A 14,798-nucleotide genomic window follows, 5' to 3' on the forward strand; every position below is an offset into this window, starting at 1 on the left:
ACCTCCCCCTCCCCAACAGATGCAAACTCTCCCTCAGCCGCTAAAGACGTTAAGTCTAAACTTCGTAGCCCCGCGTTCTTGATCTTTTGCAGACTGGCCCCATCGAACCTTTCCAACATTGGCTCTTACCCCGCTCACCTACAAACGCTGGCTAGCCGCTCTGCGAAATCCACCCTCCTCTGCTGATGTAAGACCTGAAGCTAGTGTGGCCTCTGTGAAGCCCTTCCTGAAAATGCTGCATCCCCGCAGCTACCGAGTTCTCACTAGGCAGGGACCTCCCCCCCACCCCCGCCTGCTTTCGTCCACTGGCTGGTAGCTAGGGGTTTCCACGGGCATCCTCGGACTGCAAGCTCCCCGATGATAATGTACTCATCCAACTCTGTATCACCAATGTCCAGCCCGAAACGACCAGCAAAGAGTGTGCTGAGTGTTTGCTGAAAAAAGGTGAATCTCTGGCCAGCTTGGCAATAATTTTATTAGTTCAGAGTAGAAAAAGCAATAGTCTAAAATGCTTCGATTCTTCATCTTGAGCCTTTTTTGACTGTTGAGCAGCCAGCCTGCTCTCCCCCGACCCTCCAAAAACTCACCCTACTACTAAGGCACTTGAGAAAAGAGGGAACAGAGCAGTCTCAGAGAGAACCTCCCTGGATCCTGGGGAAGGCCAGTGCTGTCCCACCAGTTCCCTTCAACCCCAGCCCAGCAAGGAAAGAGCTGGCAGAGACCTCTGCAAGGTAGGAACCAGCCCCTCAAACGCTGGTGGTTAGGCACAAAGAATGCCAGCACCACAGAGGGGCTGGTAACAGGGATGTTATTGTGGCTCAAGGTGTAAACGAACCCACGATTTGAGGAAGCCACTTGGGTAATAAGGCTTTGTGGCCTCAAAGGCCATAGCTCCAGCCTGTCCCTCTCTCTAGGAGAGAACCAGAAGCTGGAGGGTGGGGTTGCGGGACCCCAGGATCCCCGATAGAGGCTGGAGCTGAACACCAGGATAAGGGAAGGAAGAGTTTGAGTCTTCCCAGCTCTCCCCTTTCCAGAGAAGTTAATGCTTCTGCTTAAGCACCTCCAAAAAGAGAGAGAGAGATAGATATTGCCAATAAAAGAATAAAATGCACCCCCTCCCCAGGAAGACATCACCCTAAGAAGTTGGGGGCAGCTGGAGCACACCCACCCTCCCCCCCCAGAATCCGTTAAGTGCTTGCTTTGGGAGGGCTTCAATCCCTTGCAACCCAGTGCTCTGGGCCGGGCAGGTGTCACCCCTTTAGGAGCTGATCTGACTCAGAAGGGCTGAGAAGTCCATGTCCGCAATGGAGGAGAAGTCTTCATCCCCTGCGAGGAGGCCGTTGGTGAGCCCAGAGGCCCCCAGGGGAGTGGGAGCTGGGTCAGGGGGCCTCTGGGACCCTGTCACCAGGCGAGTTATAGCCTCAGGGTACTCCATCAGCATGGGCTCGGCTGGGTGGGGGGCCATGGGCACACCCTGGCTCAGCAGCTGCTGAAACGCAGAGTTGTCGACAGATGCCAGGTCTGTGAACACGGCTGCGTCAGTGTTACTGCCCAGCAGGGCCCCCAGGTCTTCATCAGCATCAAACTGCAGCTGCAGCAGGGCCTCTGTCAGTGTCCCTTCCCCAGCCTGGTTGGTCTTGGGGGCAGGTGGGGTCACAGCCTGAGCAAGGCCTGGGGCTAGGACTGAGCCAGGGGCTGGGGCCTGGGCCAGGGCTGATGCCATGGCTGGGGCAGGGGCAGGGGCTGGGGCGGGGGCCAGGACAGGGGCGGGGGCCGGGGCCAAGGCCGAGGTCTGGCTTGGGATCTGCCCGGAAGGAAAGATCATGGGGGAAAACTCCTCAAAGTTGATGGTGCTGAGAGATGGCGTAAAGGGGTAGGGCTGGGGAGCTGAAGGAGAGAAACAGAGAGGCAGGGGTCAGAGAAATGCTCAGAGGTGACTCCATCCTTTGGACCCCAGCCGGAGGCAAGAGCACTCAGGGTCAATCCTTCCCTGTGGCATCACGGCCGGCACCCTAGCTCCCTTCTCTTATCCAGTCTGACCTCGCCTGTAGGGTGCAGTTTTAGCCTCATCTAATTGGAGCCCTCCCTGTCTACTCCAGCCCACAAAACTCTCACAGCCTTTTAGAGGAAGGGATGCTTTCAGAGCTGGCAAAATCTCATCTTTACAGCTGAAACACCAGACCCTAAGCGGGCCTGAGCCCAAGCAGCACCCAGTGAGCAGTGATCATCATTCTTTGAGCCACACAGCAGCACATACAGTTTGCTGTTTTGCTACTTTAAAGGTGATTTTTTTGTTGCCCCACTTCAGTGGAGAGCTGAGGGCAGAGACTGTGCATTTCTGAGACTTCTATATCTCAAGGTATCCAATGTGGGGTTTAACTGGCCTAGGGGTTCTTATCCCCAGGAGGCTGCTGGTTCCTGGGCCACACCTCCAAAGCCTCTGATTCTGTAGGTCTGTAATGGGCCCAGGAATCGGCATCTTCACCGCTTCCCAGATGGCTCTGACACAGGCAACTAGGCCTCAGGCCCTGAGAGACATGAGGCCAACAGAGAGCAGGCTTCAGACACCTGCTGGTGAGACTGACTGCTTGTCTCCCTCCCAAAGGTGTCTAAACCACGGGCTGAACAGGCTCAAGCCTACTGTTCTGGTGGGACAACCTTAAGGAAATCCTTACCTGGCTTGGGGACAGAAGCTGAGCTGCGGGAAGGCACAGCGATGCGCCGGGGTGGAGGCCGGGGGTCGGTGGGTCCTGCGGGGCAAAAAAAAAAAAAAAAAGCCGGGTCAGTTCTTGGTGCCAGGGTCCCCCCTTCCCCGCTCCCTTCCCGCCTTCCTTCTAATTCTCCCACTGCCCCTCTTACCATTGAAAGGGCTCTTTTTCATGATGTTCTTAAAGGTCTCATATGTCCTTTTGCGTTTCTCCTCAATCCGGTGACGATCGTCTGGGAAAGTAATGGGGAAAAGTGGGTCTTGCTCTCCCCAGCTGGACCCCCAAATCTCTCAAAGGACTCTTCGGGAGGTAGGTGACGGGACAAACTTTCCTAAGGTAAGACCCTTTCTCCAAGCCTTCTCAGCCAATGAGAAGAGCTGTGTGACTCTGTGACACTCAACAATTATAAGAACGCCATGGCTTTCTGAGAAGACCTCTGTTAGCTGAATCTGCCCTCTGAAGGCCACACGGGTGCCCCTAAGTGAGGGGCACCGCTGACATCCCTGCTCCCCCCAAGCCTTGATCAGGCCTGGCGCTGTGCTCTCTGCTCTCTAGGGCAGCCCAGGCATGACAAGCTGGCTTAAGACTTTAACAGACTCTTCATCTTCTCTCTGATGGTTTCAGAGTTCAGTCTGGAGGGTTCAGAACTTTCTAACTGCCGCTACGCTTGGAGAATCCCAAAGCATTCGACGCCAACAGTCCAAAGCCAACCTCATCATCTCACCTCAAACACCTGGTTCTGGTTCTTTCTCCTTCTGTGTTCCCTCCCTGGCTCTCTGCCCTGTCCCCGAACCTCAGACACATACTCAGCATCATCCTTTTTCTCACTCCCCACCGTTCACCTGCTAGACACGTATTTACCAAGCACCTACTGTGTGCCAGGCTCCATTCGAAGCACTGGGGATATGGCCCTAAGTAAGCAGACAAGGTCCCTGGCTCCCAAAAGTTGACATCCTAGTGACAGGGGCCAGGGACACAACCACATACAAGTGATACGAGCTCTGAGGAAGAGGCACAGGGTAGCAGCACCAGAAGTAAGGTCAAGGAATCTAGTTTAGAGGTGTCCAGGGAAGCACTGGTGTGAGCCTATCACGTGACGATCTGGGGGCCAAGCGTTCCAAGCAGAGGCAACAGCTAGAACACAGGTCCTGAGGGGGACTGGGCTTGGTGTGTGTTGTACACAAAGGGCCTGTGGGCTGAGGGTCCCTGAGGAGGCCGGCAGTAGGTGAGATCCTCTCGCTTTGCACTTCCTCTGCAAGGTTCACACGGCACCTTCTCTCCTGGGACGACCGAAACATCTTCCAAGACGGCCTCCCTACCCCGAGTCTCCCCCTCTCAGATCCTCTGCGTGCTGCTACCAGAGCGAGCTTCCAGATCTGCTCATGTCACTTCTCCGCTCAAAAACTTTCGGTGGCTCCCCACTGCCTCAGGATACATCCCTGGATGAATGCTTCAAGTCCAACCTTCAAGGCCCTCCTGGGACTTCGCTGGTGGTCCAGTGGTTAAGACTCTGTGCTTCCACTGCAGGGGGTGCGGGTTGAATCCCTGGTCAGGGAACTAGGATCCCATAAGCCGTGTGGCATGGCCAAAAAAAAAAAAAAGGCACTCCTGCTGGGGCCTGCTCACCACCCGACATCAGCCTCCCACTGCAAAGCTGTCCCCAAACGTGCCATGCACTCTCCAACACCCCTGCCCTTCCAAGTGCTGCTCCACCCTGCCGAGAGAATGCACTTCTGGGTCTTTCTCCAACTTAAATGCCACCTCCTCCACGCAGCCGACTCCAGCTCCCATGGTATTTTGCACACACCTCCCTCTGTTTCGCAAGTCACTCTGTGATTTAAGGTTCTGTTTTGCATATGTGTCTGCCTCTTGTGACTGAGCTTCCAAAGAGCAGGAAACATGTCTTACTCATCTTTGTATTCAGAATACCTGGCCCAGACCCTGGCACCAAGTGAAGACACTCAGTGATTATTTGTGGAATGAACTGATGGCTGTTTCATGGGTGGCTTTCTAGACTCCATGAGACAGTTCCCAGGGCAGGAAACATTCTCAGGCTGGATGACAGGCTTTGCATAAAGGACCACTCTGGCTTTTCCTATTTGATCAGAGGCCCGAAAGCCTCGACCAAACCATGGATGTGTGGTAATGATAAGCGAGATACGGTGTGGCAACAGGACCCTGGAGCCAGACAGCCTGGCTTTAAATGAGGTCTGGGTCCGCGACTCACTAACTATGTGACCTCAGGCAGGTTAGATGCTATCTCCCATCTCAAAAGGTTCATAAAGGAATAAAATCAGGTAATTGACTGATATGCTTGGAATAAAGTCTTACTATTAAATGAGGCAAGAAAGAGAATCTGATTACTGTGTAAACCCCCGCCCGACTCCAGCTTTTGACACACACCTACAGCTGCCGCATCCAGGCCTGGTCTCACTCCCACTGGCTGGAGTCCAAAAGCCCTGCTGCTGCCCTCCCCAGCTGGCTACCTGTGTCTGGCAAGTACTGGAATTCCATGGGCTCACTGAGCTCCCGATCGGAAGGCCGCCGCAGCTGCATGGAGACGCGCACGGGGGCCTGCAGGCTGGGGTCCGCGTAGGGAGGCGTCCGGAACACAATGGCCACTTGCCGGTGCACGTCAGCTTGTGAAAAGGAGCCGCGGGCCTCCCAGCCGGGTCCCGTGAAATACACCTCGATGTCCTCTGTGGGAGATGGGGCGGCTGCGTGGGTCACTGTGCTCAGCTCACCCAGCCCGCCACCCCCTACAATTGCTGCCACTTATCTCTGGAGATACATTGCCCTACTGTCCCCAGGGTGTAGGGGGGGTGTTCACACCAGTTCCCTGACACTCACCATGTCTGTCCAGCTTTGCCCCTCACCTCCTGCTCCAAAGAGTACAGCCCTCCTCCCGGGTGTGTACCTTTCTGCACCTTGTCACACAGCAGGAAGATCTCATCCCCCCCAAGGCAGCTCCCAGAGTTCCGATTCACTCGACAGATCTTGAGCTCGGCAGTGTTGGGGGCGCCTGAGGGTGTGGGAACAAGGAAGGAAGCCTTGAACGACCTGCAGGAAGTGCAAGGCTCCTGCCCAGCCCAGAGTCAAGGTTGTCCAGAGCTTGCTGACTGCACCTCTGCAGCCAAGGTTCGACCATTCCCATTGGCTCCTCACCCCGACCAATTATCTACTAGCACCTCCTCTGTCCCCAGCCCTGTTCTACACCTGAAAAATATAACCATACACAAGACCTCAACAGCTCTGCCCTCATGGAGCTTACAGTCCAATGGGAACCAACGTTATCACAACTCCTCTCTATCCACCTGAGCCAGACACTCTTCAAGGCCCACTCATACCCACCTTGGCAATGAACCCTTCCCTCCTGACCACCCCCTGGGTTCATCCTGGTTTCCCAGTCTCGGGGCTTCCAAAGCCCTTTTATTTGCATGCATCCTGCTGGCTACTTAATTAAAGACTGCTGTTGATCAATGTTGGCCCAATTCATCTATGAACTTCCCGTGAGTGTCATCATTGATTACTCTCTAACATTTTCTCACTCCTGGGAGTTCCTTTCCTGCAGCATTGCTGGGCACACCACCCTGTCATTGCATGTTGGAAATGCCTGTCTCCCGTCTGCTCCCTGCCAGCCTGGAAGCTGCCCCTCAACGGCTGCTCTGGCTCTTCTCTGCCTCGGCTTCCTGGCCAGCACAGTGCCAGGCACAGGGAAGATGACGGATACGCTAGATGACTGGACGAAGCCGGAGCAACTCTTGCGGGCCCCCCCGCCTGCCCCCCGCCCCCCTGACGTCCTCCTCACAGGTCCACCCCTCTCCCCTTCCTGCGGCTCCCTGGCCACTCACGGTTGTCAAAGATGGGATGAGAGAGGACAGGTGACAGGCGTAGGGGCCTGCCTGCCGGATCCCGCACCGTCACCTGGAAGCAGAGCCGGACAGCATTCAGGTCATAGTCCCCACGCTGCTCCTCTATGGGAACTGCCAGAAAAACAGGTGGTCAGGAGAGCCCGGGCGGGGGATGCAGCGGGGGTGTGTGTGTGTGTGGGTGTGGGTGTGGGTGGGTGTGGGTGTGTGTGGGGGTGTGTGTGGGTGGTGTGTGGTGTGTGTAGCTCTGCGCTGGAAGGGCTGTTTGAAGGCGTGTGGAACAGTAGGAATCCTAGAGGAGGAGGGAGAAAAGGTTCTAGACTCATCTCTGACTCCACCTGTGACCCTGGATGTCATGTCCCCTTTGTCCCCTCTCTGGGTCTGTTTCCCCAGTGGTAAACCGCAGGATTCCACCTGTGCTGTCAGTCTTGGCCAGCGAGGGACAGACGAGGGAAGGCGGCCTCGGGAGGGTGGCAGAGGGTGGAGGCGCTCCAGGAGGGCCCAGGCCTTTGCCGCCGCCGCCCTCACCTTGGAAGGGGTTGTTGTTCGTCTGGATACGCTGACTGATGGCCTGCTCCAGGTCCCGCTTCTTTACGCACTGGATCCCCAGGTTCTGGAAGCTGAGGCCCCCCAGGCATCAGTCCCACTGTCTCCAGCAGAGCCTGTGCCCTCCTGCCTTGCCCACCCTGCCCATTCTCCCCCACCCACTCACCAGGGGGTCACTCCATGCTTAACCCCTTTGAATGGCTCCCCCAACCGTGCTACAGTGAAAGCCACTCCTTACTTTGGCTGACAAGGCCCTGCGCCCTGTCCCCTGGCCCCAGCCGGCTCCCTGCCCTCTGCCATAGGGACTTCGTTCCCGTCTCCAAACACATGAAACTCATTCCCATGTCAAAGACTTTTGCACCTTTTCATTCTGCTGGGAGTGTTCCTTCCGTGCTTCTCTGCTTTCTCACATTTAGGTCTTACCTGCGAGAGGCTTTTCTGACCTCCTAATCCAAAGGAATGAGACCAGCTCCTTCGCCTCCCCCACCCCAGGCTATTCTTCCAACCTATTACTGCTCTGTTTTCATCACTGAAATGATAACTCTCTAACAAGTACCTTGTTTAGTTATTTGTATATTTATTTCTGGCCTGCCTCCATCACTAGTATGTAAGCTTCAGGGGGGACCATTGGTTCAATGGTTTTCTTTCTTGCCTCAAGAGATGTGACAATAAAGAACTCGTCCTTCCAGCCACAAGGGTTAAGGGTTCAGAGGTGATTAGGGACCCATCCCTTCTCCATGAAGTTCACATGGAGCTCCCACCCGCTTGAGAGAGTAGACACACAAACAGACAATTTCCAGACAAAAGAATCTGCTTGCAGAGCTTGGGACAGAGCAAGTAGTAAGGAGTTCTTCCCTCTGTGCAGAAAGGAGTAACACTGTAATACCTACACAACTGCTCCCCTCCCTGACTCCAACCTCACCACCACCCCCTGCCCCCTATGAGGAGCTCACCTGTGGATGCAGCGGTCTGGGCAGAGCTCAGCCTCATAGAAGCCATCCCGGCAGTCTTTCCCAACAAGCTCGTGGGGGTGAGGCCGGTGAGGGGGGTCCTTGGTGACCAGGGAGATGCGGACTGTTCCTGGCCCCGTGTAGCCATTGATCTGTCCAAAGTACAGACAGTACCCTAGAGGCTCAGAAATTCCAGACCCAACTTGCTTGGGGGCCTGAAAGCAAGTCCCTTCCCTACTGACTCTGGGTACCCCACCCTGGGCGCTGTGCTGACCTTGATGGTGGGGTGGGTCTTGGTGGTATCCGTGCTCCTCTCTCCTGGGATACTGCCCGCGGAGCGGCCCTCGCACTTGTAGCGGAAGCGCATGCCCCGCTGCTTGGGCTGCTCGATGATCTCCACATAGGGGCCGGAGGCCTGGGCCGGCTCTGCGGGGGAAACGCGGGCCAGCCCCCATCAGGCAGCTGACCCCATTGCCCCTGACCCTGGGGAGCTCGTCCCGACCCACTGAGAAAGGATGGTCCACTTACCCGCGGGGAAGATGAGGGGGAAGAGATCTGAAAGGAGAGGGAGAGAAGGATCAACTCAAGCCCACATCCTGTCCTCACCAGGGAAGGACTGCTTCCCCAGGGCGAGGAGACGGAGCCAGGCCCCTTCCCAGGGACACTGAGTCGGGGCCTGCTACCTGGAACCTGCTGGGAAACTAAGAGGCGGGGGTAGAAGAGCCAGAAGCATCTGTTTCCTGAGGGAAACCGGGGATGGCGGCCTCCCTCCACCGGGGGAAACTGAGTCAGGGCCTTTTCTATTTTCATAAGTTAAACTAAGGGAGGGCACCCCCACCCGCCATCCCGAGAGGAAACTGAATCAGATACAATCTCCCCTAACAAGGAAACTAGGTCGGAACTGCCCCCCGGGACCCCGGGGAGAAACTGAGTCAACGCTCCCCCCCCACCCCCCACCCAGAGGGGAAACTGAGTCAGACCCCCCCAACACCCGCCCCGCCCCGCGCCACCATCCGGCCGGCCGCTCCCTGCGCAGCGCCCATCGGCGTAGGAAGGGTCGGAAAGCGGCGCGGGGGCTCCTGCCGCGGTCCCGGCGGCCCCCGCGCCGCCGCCCCGCGGGGTCAGAGGGCGCCCTCACCGTCCATGGCCGGGGTCCCGGGGGCGGGGCCGGGGTCGCAGCTGGGCCCGCGGCGCGCGCTACAGCCGAGCCATTCGCCAGAGGCGGAAATGCGCCGCGCGCGCCCGTCGCCGCGTCACTGCCGGGAATCCGACCGCGCCTGCGCGCTGGGTCGCCGCCGCCGCCACCGCCCCTCTCCGGGGTCAGGGGCAAGTGCGCGCCGCGCGGAGGACCGGGAGGCCGCGCGCGCCGCCGCTGTCGGGGACCAGAGGCTAGGGCGCGCCGCGCGAGGCACCGAGAGTCTGCTCGCCTGGCGGCCGCTCCCGGGGCTGGCGGGGCGGCTCAGCTCGCTCCCGAGTCTGGGCCCCGCCTGGAGGGCGGGGCCGGCGATTACTCACAATGTTTTTAGGGGATTTCGGGGCCCCCTCCCGCAGATCGGAGGAGTTTGGTGATGTCACCCCTGGCCGGGACTGGAGCAAAGCCAGGGCTGCCGGGCTTCGACCGCCTGCCCTGCGCAGGGAAAGGCTCCGGCCTGCTTTGCCCGCAAAGGCCGGGTGGCTGAACTCCTCACGGTTACCTAGCGGGTAAACCACCGAGTTCTTGGTGGTGGTTGCCGCAGAAACACTTTTTAATTTCCCGTCCACCCTAGTCTGGATACAACGAGGGGAAAGGGAGGTGCCCGGACCTCTCCACCTGGCAGTGCTTGGATCGTGGGCTTCACGGAGCCTGCTGCACGCTAGGGGAGCATGAGGCTCCGCGTCGCGTCCGCTCCCGCTCCCGCAGGGGAGCCGGGCCTGGGCTCGTCGGTTTAAGATCATCCACACTGCCGGCCCTCGGGGGCAATGGGTGGGCAAGGGGCACCCAAGGGTAAATCTCTGGAGCCTCGTCTCTGCAGCCTGACGCCTCTGTATTAGAAGGTCCGGGACCCCCAGGGGCCGCTTGAACCCGCAGGGTCACACCCCCCGCCTGCCTCCCCAGGGCTTCCTGCTGGAGTCCAACCGTCTCCCAGAGTATTTCCACTAATTAACCGTCCTGTGACTCTCGCCGGGGGTATCGTCCCCAAGGCCAAGCCCAAGGCAAGTTCCAGCGGGGTGAGAGCGCGGCTGGAGCACCACAGGCGGGTTCCTCATCCCAGAATGAGGATGCTCTAAGGCAGGCAGCAGAGTCTTCCCCAGATGGAGGAAGCCTTTTTATTTTCTCTAAGTTCGTTCTAAATTAGGGAATCATGTGGGAATTGGAAAAGATTGGAAATTCTGACTTGCTTTCCCAGGCTCTGAAAAAACAGGAAGAGAAAAGTGAAAACAGTTACCACCCCTCCCACTCATTTCAGTTTCTCATGTGGCGGCCCCGGATTAGAAAAGTCACCCTATTTCTTTTAAGGAGGCAGACGTCAGGATGACAGAGTGGATTAATTATAATCTCTGATTGATAATACGCAATCATCATTTCTCCTGGCATGATCCTCTTTTAAAAATGTATATATGTATAACTTTTTAAATGGGAATGTTTTCTTTAATAAATTTATTTATTTATTTATTTATTTTATTGGCTGTGTTGGGTTTTCATTGCTGCACATGGGCTTTCTCTAGTTGCAGCGAGTGGGGGCTACTCTTCCTTGTGGAGCACGGGCTTCTCATTGTGGTGGCCTCTCTTGTTGCAGATCAGGGGCTCTAGGCGCGTGAGCTTCAGTAGTTGAGGTACATGGGCTCAATAGTTGTGGCTCACGGGCTCTAGAGCGCAGTCTCAATAGTTGTGGCACACGGGCTTAGTTGCTCCGCGGCATGTGGTATCTTCCAGGGGCAGGGATGGAACCCATGTCCCCTGCATTGGCAGGCGGATTCTCACCCACTGCACCTCCTAGGAAGTCCATATATATGTATAACTTTTAAATTAATACATTGAATTCCAGTGTACCCACTGAAAAACTCAAGAGGCTGGATAGAACAACATCAGGACTTATATCGACCCATGTGCTCCTCACCGGTTCATCCCCTCCTTATCCCTGTGTCTAGAGTGCCATCATCCGGAATCCTGTATTTGCTATTCCTTTGATTTTTCTAAAGAAAAATAATTTTTAAGAAAAAAATTGTACTCACATATACATGCCTACACAATATGATGTGTGGTTTTGCTTAGTTTTGAACTTCCATGAAGAGAGTATCATGTTATTTGTTGTCCTTTGCTATTTGCATTTTTCACTCAACACCTTACTGATATCTGTCTGTTTCATAATTCATTCAGTTTTTTACTGCTGTATACTATTCTGTAAATGTACCACAGTTTTTTACTTATTCATCCTGAGAATAGCCATTTGAGTTTCCAGTTTGTTGCTATTGTAAACTGTGTTGTTAACATTCTTGTGAATGTCTCCTGTTATACATGTATCCAGAATTTTTCTTGAGTATATACCTAAAAGTGATTTTTTAGAGTATCGAATTTCTCTTTATCAGTTTTCAGGATAATGTCTCGGTTCTTTAACATCCTCCAGAGTTGGTTAGTAAGCATTTAAAACATATCTTAATGAATGCATGGATTTAAACATCTATAACATGGTTTAATCTATTACAATTATTATTGAAGTTCAAATTGTTCCCTCTTTGGCCAGAATATATAAATAATTCAACAACCAAAAAAAAAAACCCCAAACAACCCAATTTAAAAAATTGCATTTGAATAGATATTTCTTCAAAGAAGATATAAAATGGCCAATCAGCACATGAAAAGATGCTCAACATAATAGCTCTCAGGGAAATGCAAATAAAAGCCACAATGAAATACCGCTTTATACTCATTGGGATGGCTATTACCAGAAAAACAAAACAAGCGTTGGTGAAGATGTGGAGAAACAGGAATGAGAAGCCTGTGCACCACAAGAGTAGCCCCCTGCTTTCCACAGCTAGAGAAAGCCCGCGAGCAGCAATGAAGACTCAGCACAGCCAAAAAAAAAAAAAAGGAAGAAATTAAACAGAATTACCATATAATCCAGCAATTCCACTCCTGGGTATATATATAAAACAATTGAAAGGAGGAACTCAATCAGATACTTGTACACCAATGTTTATAGCAACATCATTCACATTAGCCAAAAGGTAGAAGCAACCTAGGTGGCCAAGGACAGATAAACAGATAAAATGTGATATATACATACAGTGGCATATCATTCAGTCTTAAAAAAGAATGAACAGCAGAAACTAACAGAACATTGTTAGTGAATGTACGTAACACTTAAACATGGTTAAAATGGTAAATTTTATATTATGTTTATTTTACTACAATAAAAAAAAATGTCAGTTCTCAATGATACCAACCAATTACTCATTTGGACTGTCTCATACCATACACAAAACACTCGATACCAGCTGTACCACCAACAGTGTGACTGGTTAAATACAGAGTATAATTTGGAGCGCTTGTCCTTAGGTAACATTCAGGTTTTTTTTGTTTTTTGTTTTTTTAAATTAATTAATTTTATTGGCTGTGTTGGGTCTTTTCTGCTGTGCCTGGGCTTTCTTTTATAAACTTATTTATTTATTTATTTATTTATTTATTTATTTATTATTTTATTGGCTGTGTTGGGTCTTTTTTGCTGTGTGTGGGCTTTCTTCTTAGTTGCGGTGAGTGGGGGCTACTCTTCATTGCGGTGCGCGGGCTCCTCATTGCTGTGGCTTCTCTTGTTGTACAGCACGGGCTCTAGGCGTGTGGGCTTCAGTAGTTGCAGCACATGGGCTCAATAGTTGTGGCTCACAGGCTCTAAAGTGCAGGCTCAATAGTTGTGGTGCACAGGCTTATTTGCTCCGCTGCATGTGGGATCTTCCTGGAGCAGGGATTGAACCCATGTCCCCTGCATTGGCAGGCGGATTCTTAACCACTGCGCCATCTAGGAAGCCCACATTCAGTTTTATTTTTGTTTTTGTTTTGTTTGTTGGTTGTTTTTGTTTGTTTTTGTTTTGGTACATACCTATTACCAAGTTAAGGAAGCTCCTTTCTACTTCTAGTCTACTGCATTTATGATAAATGGGTGTTAATTTTTTGTTTGTCTTTTAGGTGGTTTTTTTTGGTTGCGCTGCGCTGCAAGCCTCTTATTTCCCCTACCAGGGATCGAACCTGGTCCTGGCAGTAAAAGAGCCAAGTCCTAACTATTGGACTGCCAGGGAATTCCCTGGGTGTTGATTTTTTTTTTAAGTAAATTTATCTATTTAGCTGCATTGGGTCTTCATTGCTGTACATGGGCTTTCTCTAGTTGTGGCGTGCGGGGGTTACTCTTCACTTCAGTTCGAGGGCTTTTCATAGCAGTGGCTTCTCTTGTTGTGGAACAGGGGCTGTAGAGCACGGGCTGTAGAGCACAGGCTCAGCAGTTGTGGTGCACAGACTTAGTAGCTCCGCGGAATGTGGGATTTTCCCGGACCAGGGCTCGAACCCGTGTCCCCTGCACTGGCAGGCAGATTCTTAACCACTGCACTGCCAGGGAAGTCCCTGGGTGTTGATTTTCATCAAATGCTTTTCCCTTATCTATGGAGAAGAGTTAATGCAGATTTTGAGGTAGATTTCCTAATAGTAAACCATCCTGGTTTCTTGGGATAAACCTAACTTGGTCACAGTGTGTTACACTGTTGAATTTGATTCACTGATATTTTAGGAGGAGATTTTGTAACTATATTTGTACATAAAATGGATTTCGTTTTCTTTTTTTTCCCCTGGCTTTGTCTAATTTTGGTATCAAAGTTGTATCAGACTCATAGAATGATTTGAGGGAAAATCCCCCCCTTTCTATTCCCCAGAAGCGTCTATGTAAGTTTGGAATGATATAGTCCTTGAAAGACTGGTAAAACTCACCAGTAAAATTGACTGTGGCTGTTGTTTTCTCTGCAGAAAGATTTTATTTTATTTATTTAAACCTTTCATTATTAACATTTTCAGACACACGCAGTATTAGAGAGAATGGTGTAATTAACCCCCATATAGCTATCCTTCAGCTTACACAAGTTATCAGCTTTGCTATTTTTGTTTCATCTCTCTCCTCTACTTTTTTTTTTGGTTGTGGGGGTAGGAGAGTATTTTAAAGAAATCATTATATTGACTCATACATACAGAATTATGTATATCTACATATAACGATTTCTTTAAAAAATAACTACTATTTCAGTTTTTTAAGTATATAGGAATATTTAGTATTTATAGGACTGTTCTACTTTTCCTGAGATAATTTTGAAAAGTTATGTTTTTCTAGGAATTTATTTTCCCTGTGTTTTCAAATCTATTGGCATTAGGTTGATGACCGTTTTCTTATCTTTTTAATTTCTGCTGTAACTATAGTTATGTGTCCCTTTCCATTCATTATACTATTTATTCGTACTTTCTGTTTCTCTGTAGAAGTCTTACCAGAGGTTTCTTGAGAACCTTTTCATATGCTTATTTCCTATCCATATATCTTTTCTAATGAAGCATCTATTCAAATGTTTGCCTTTTTAAAAAACTTGACATAGGCAGAACACTCTATGACATACATCAAAGCAAGATCCTTTTTGACCCACCTCCTAGAATCATGGAAATAAAATCAAGAATAAACAAATGGGACCTCATGAAACTTAAAAGCTTTTGCACAGTGAAA

At 51.8% G+C, this 14,798-nt stretch overlaps 1 protein-coding gene across 2 annotated transcripts; it reads right to left on the minus strand.

Moving 5' to 3' along the window:
• Nucleotides 1-455: 455 nt before the first annotated feature.
• RELA (RELA proto-oncogene, NF-kB subunit) lies at nt 456-9,501 on the minus strand. Of its 2 annotated transcripts, XM_057728230.1 has the most exons (11): nt 9,212-9,496; nt 8,602-8,628; nt 8,348-8,499; nt 8,077-8,225; nt 7,106-7,197; nt 6,560-6,691; nt 5,626-5,730; nt 5,195-5,407; nt 2,860-2,940; nt 2,676-2,750; nt 456-1,887 (listed from the first exon to the last, which is right to left on the minus strand). In XM_057728230.1, exons 1-11 carry the CDS (start codon nt 9,216-9,218, stop codon nt 1,259-1,261), a joined length of 1,662 nt encoding a protein of 553 aa, XP_057584213.1. In that variant the 5' UTR covers nt 9,219-9,496; the 3' UTR covers nt 456-1,258. The 2 variants fall into 2 exon arrangements, with proteins under 2 accessions (XP_057584213.1, XP_057584214.1); XM_057728231.1 differs by lacking the exon at nt 5,195-5,407 and having other exon boundaries at nt 9,212-9,501.
• Nucleotides 9,502-14,798: the final 5,297 nt, after the last annotated feature.

This window comes from Hippopotamus amphibius, chromosome 3 (genome assembly GCF_030028045.1).
Source record: "Hippopotamus amphibius kiboko isolate mHipAmp2 chromosome 3, mHipAmp2.hap2, whole genome shotgun sequence".
NCBI classification, from domain to species: Eukaryota; Metazoa; Chordata; class Mammalia; order Artiodactyla; family Hippopotamidae; genus Hippopotamus; species Hippopotamus amphibius.

Coding starts and splice junctions, on each gene's coding strand:
- RELA (XM_057728230.1), bottom strand. Junction 8,500..8,601: donor CCCCCTCATCTTCCCCGCGG/GTAAGTGGACCA, acceptor TTTCCCCCGCAG/AGCCGGCCCAGGCCTCCGGC. Junction 2,751..2,859: donor GAAAAAGAGCCCTTTCAATG/GTAAGAGGGGCA, acceptor TTTGCCCCGCAG/GACCCACCGACCCCCGGCCT.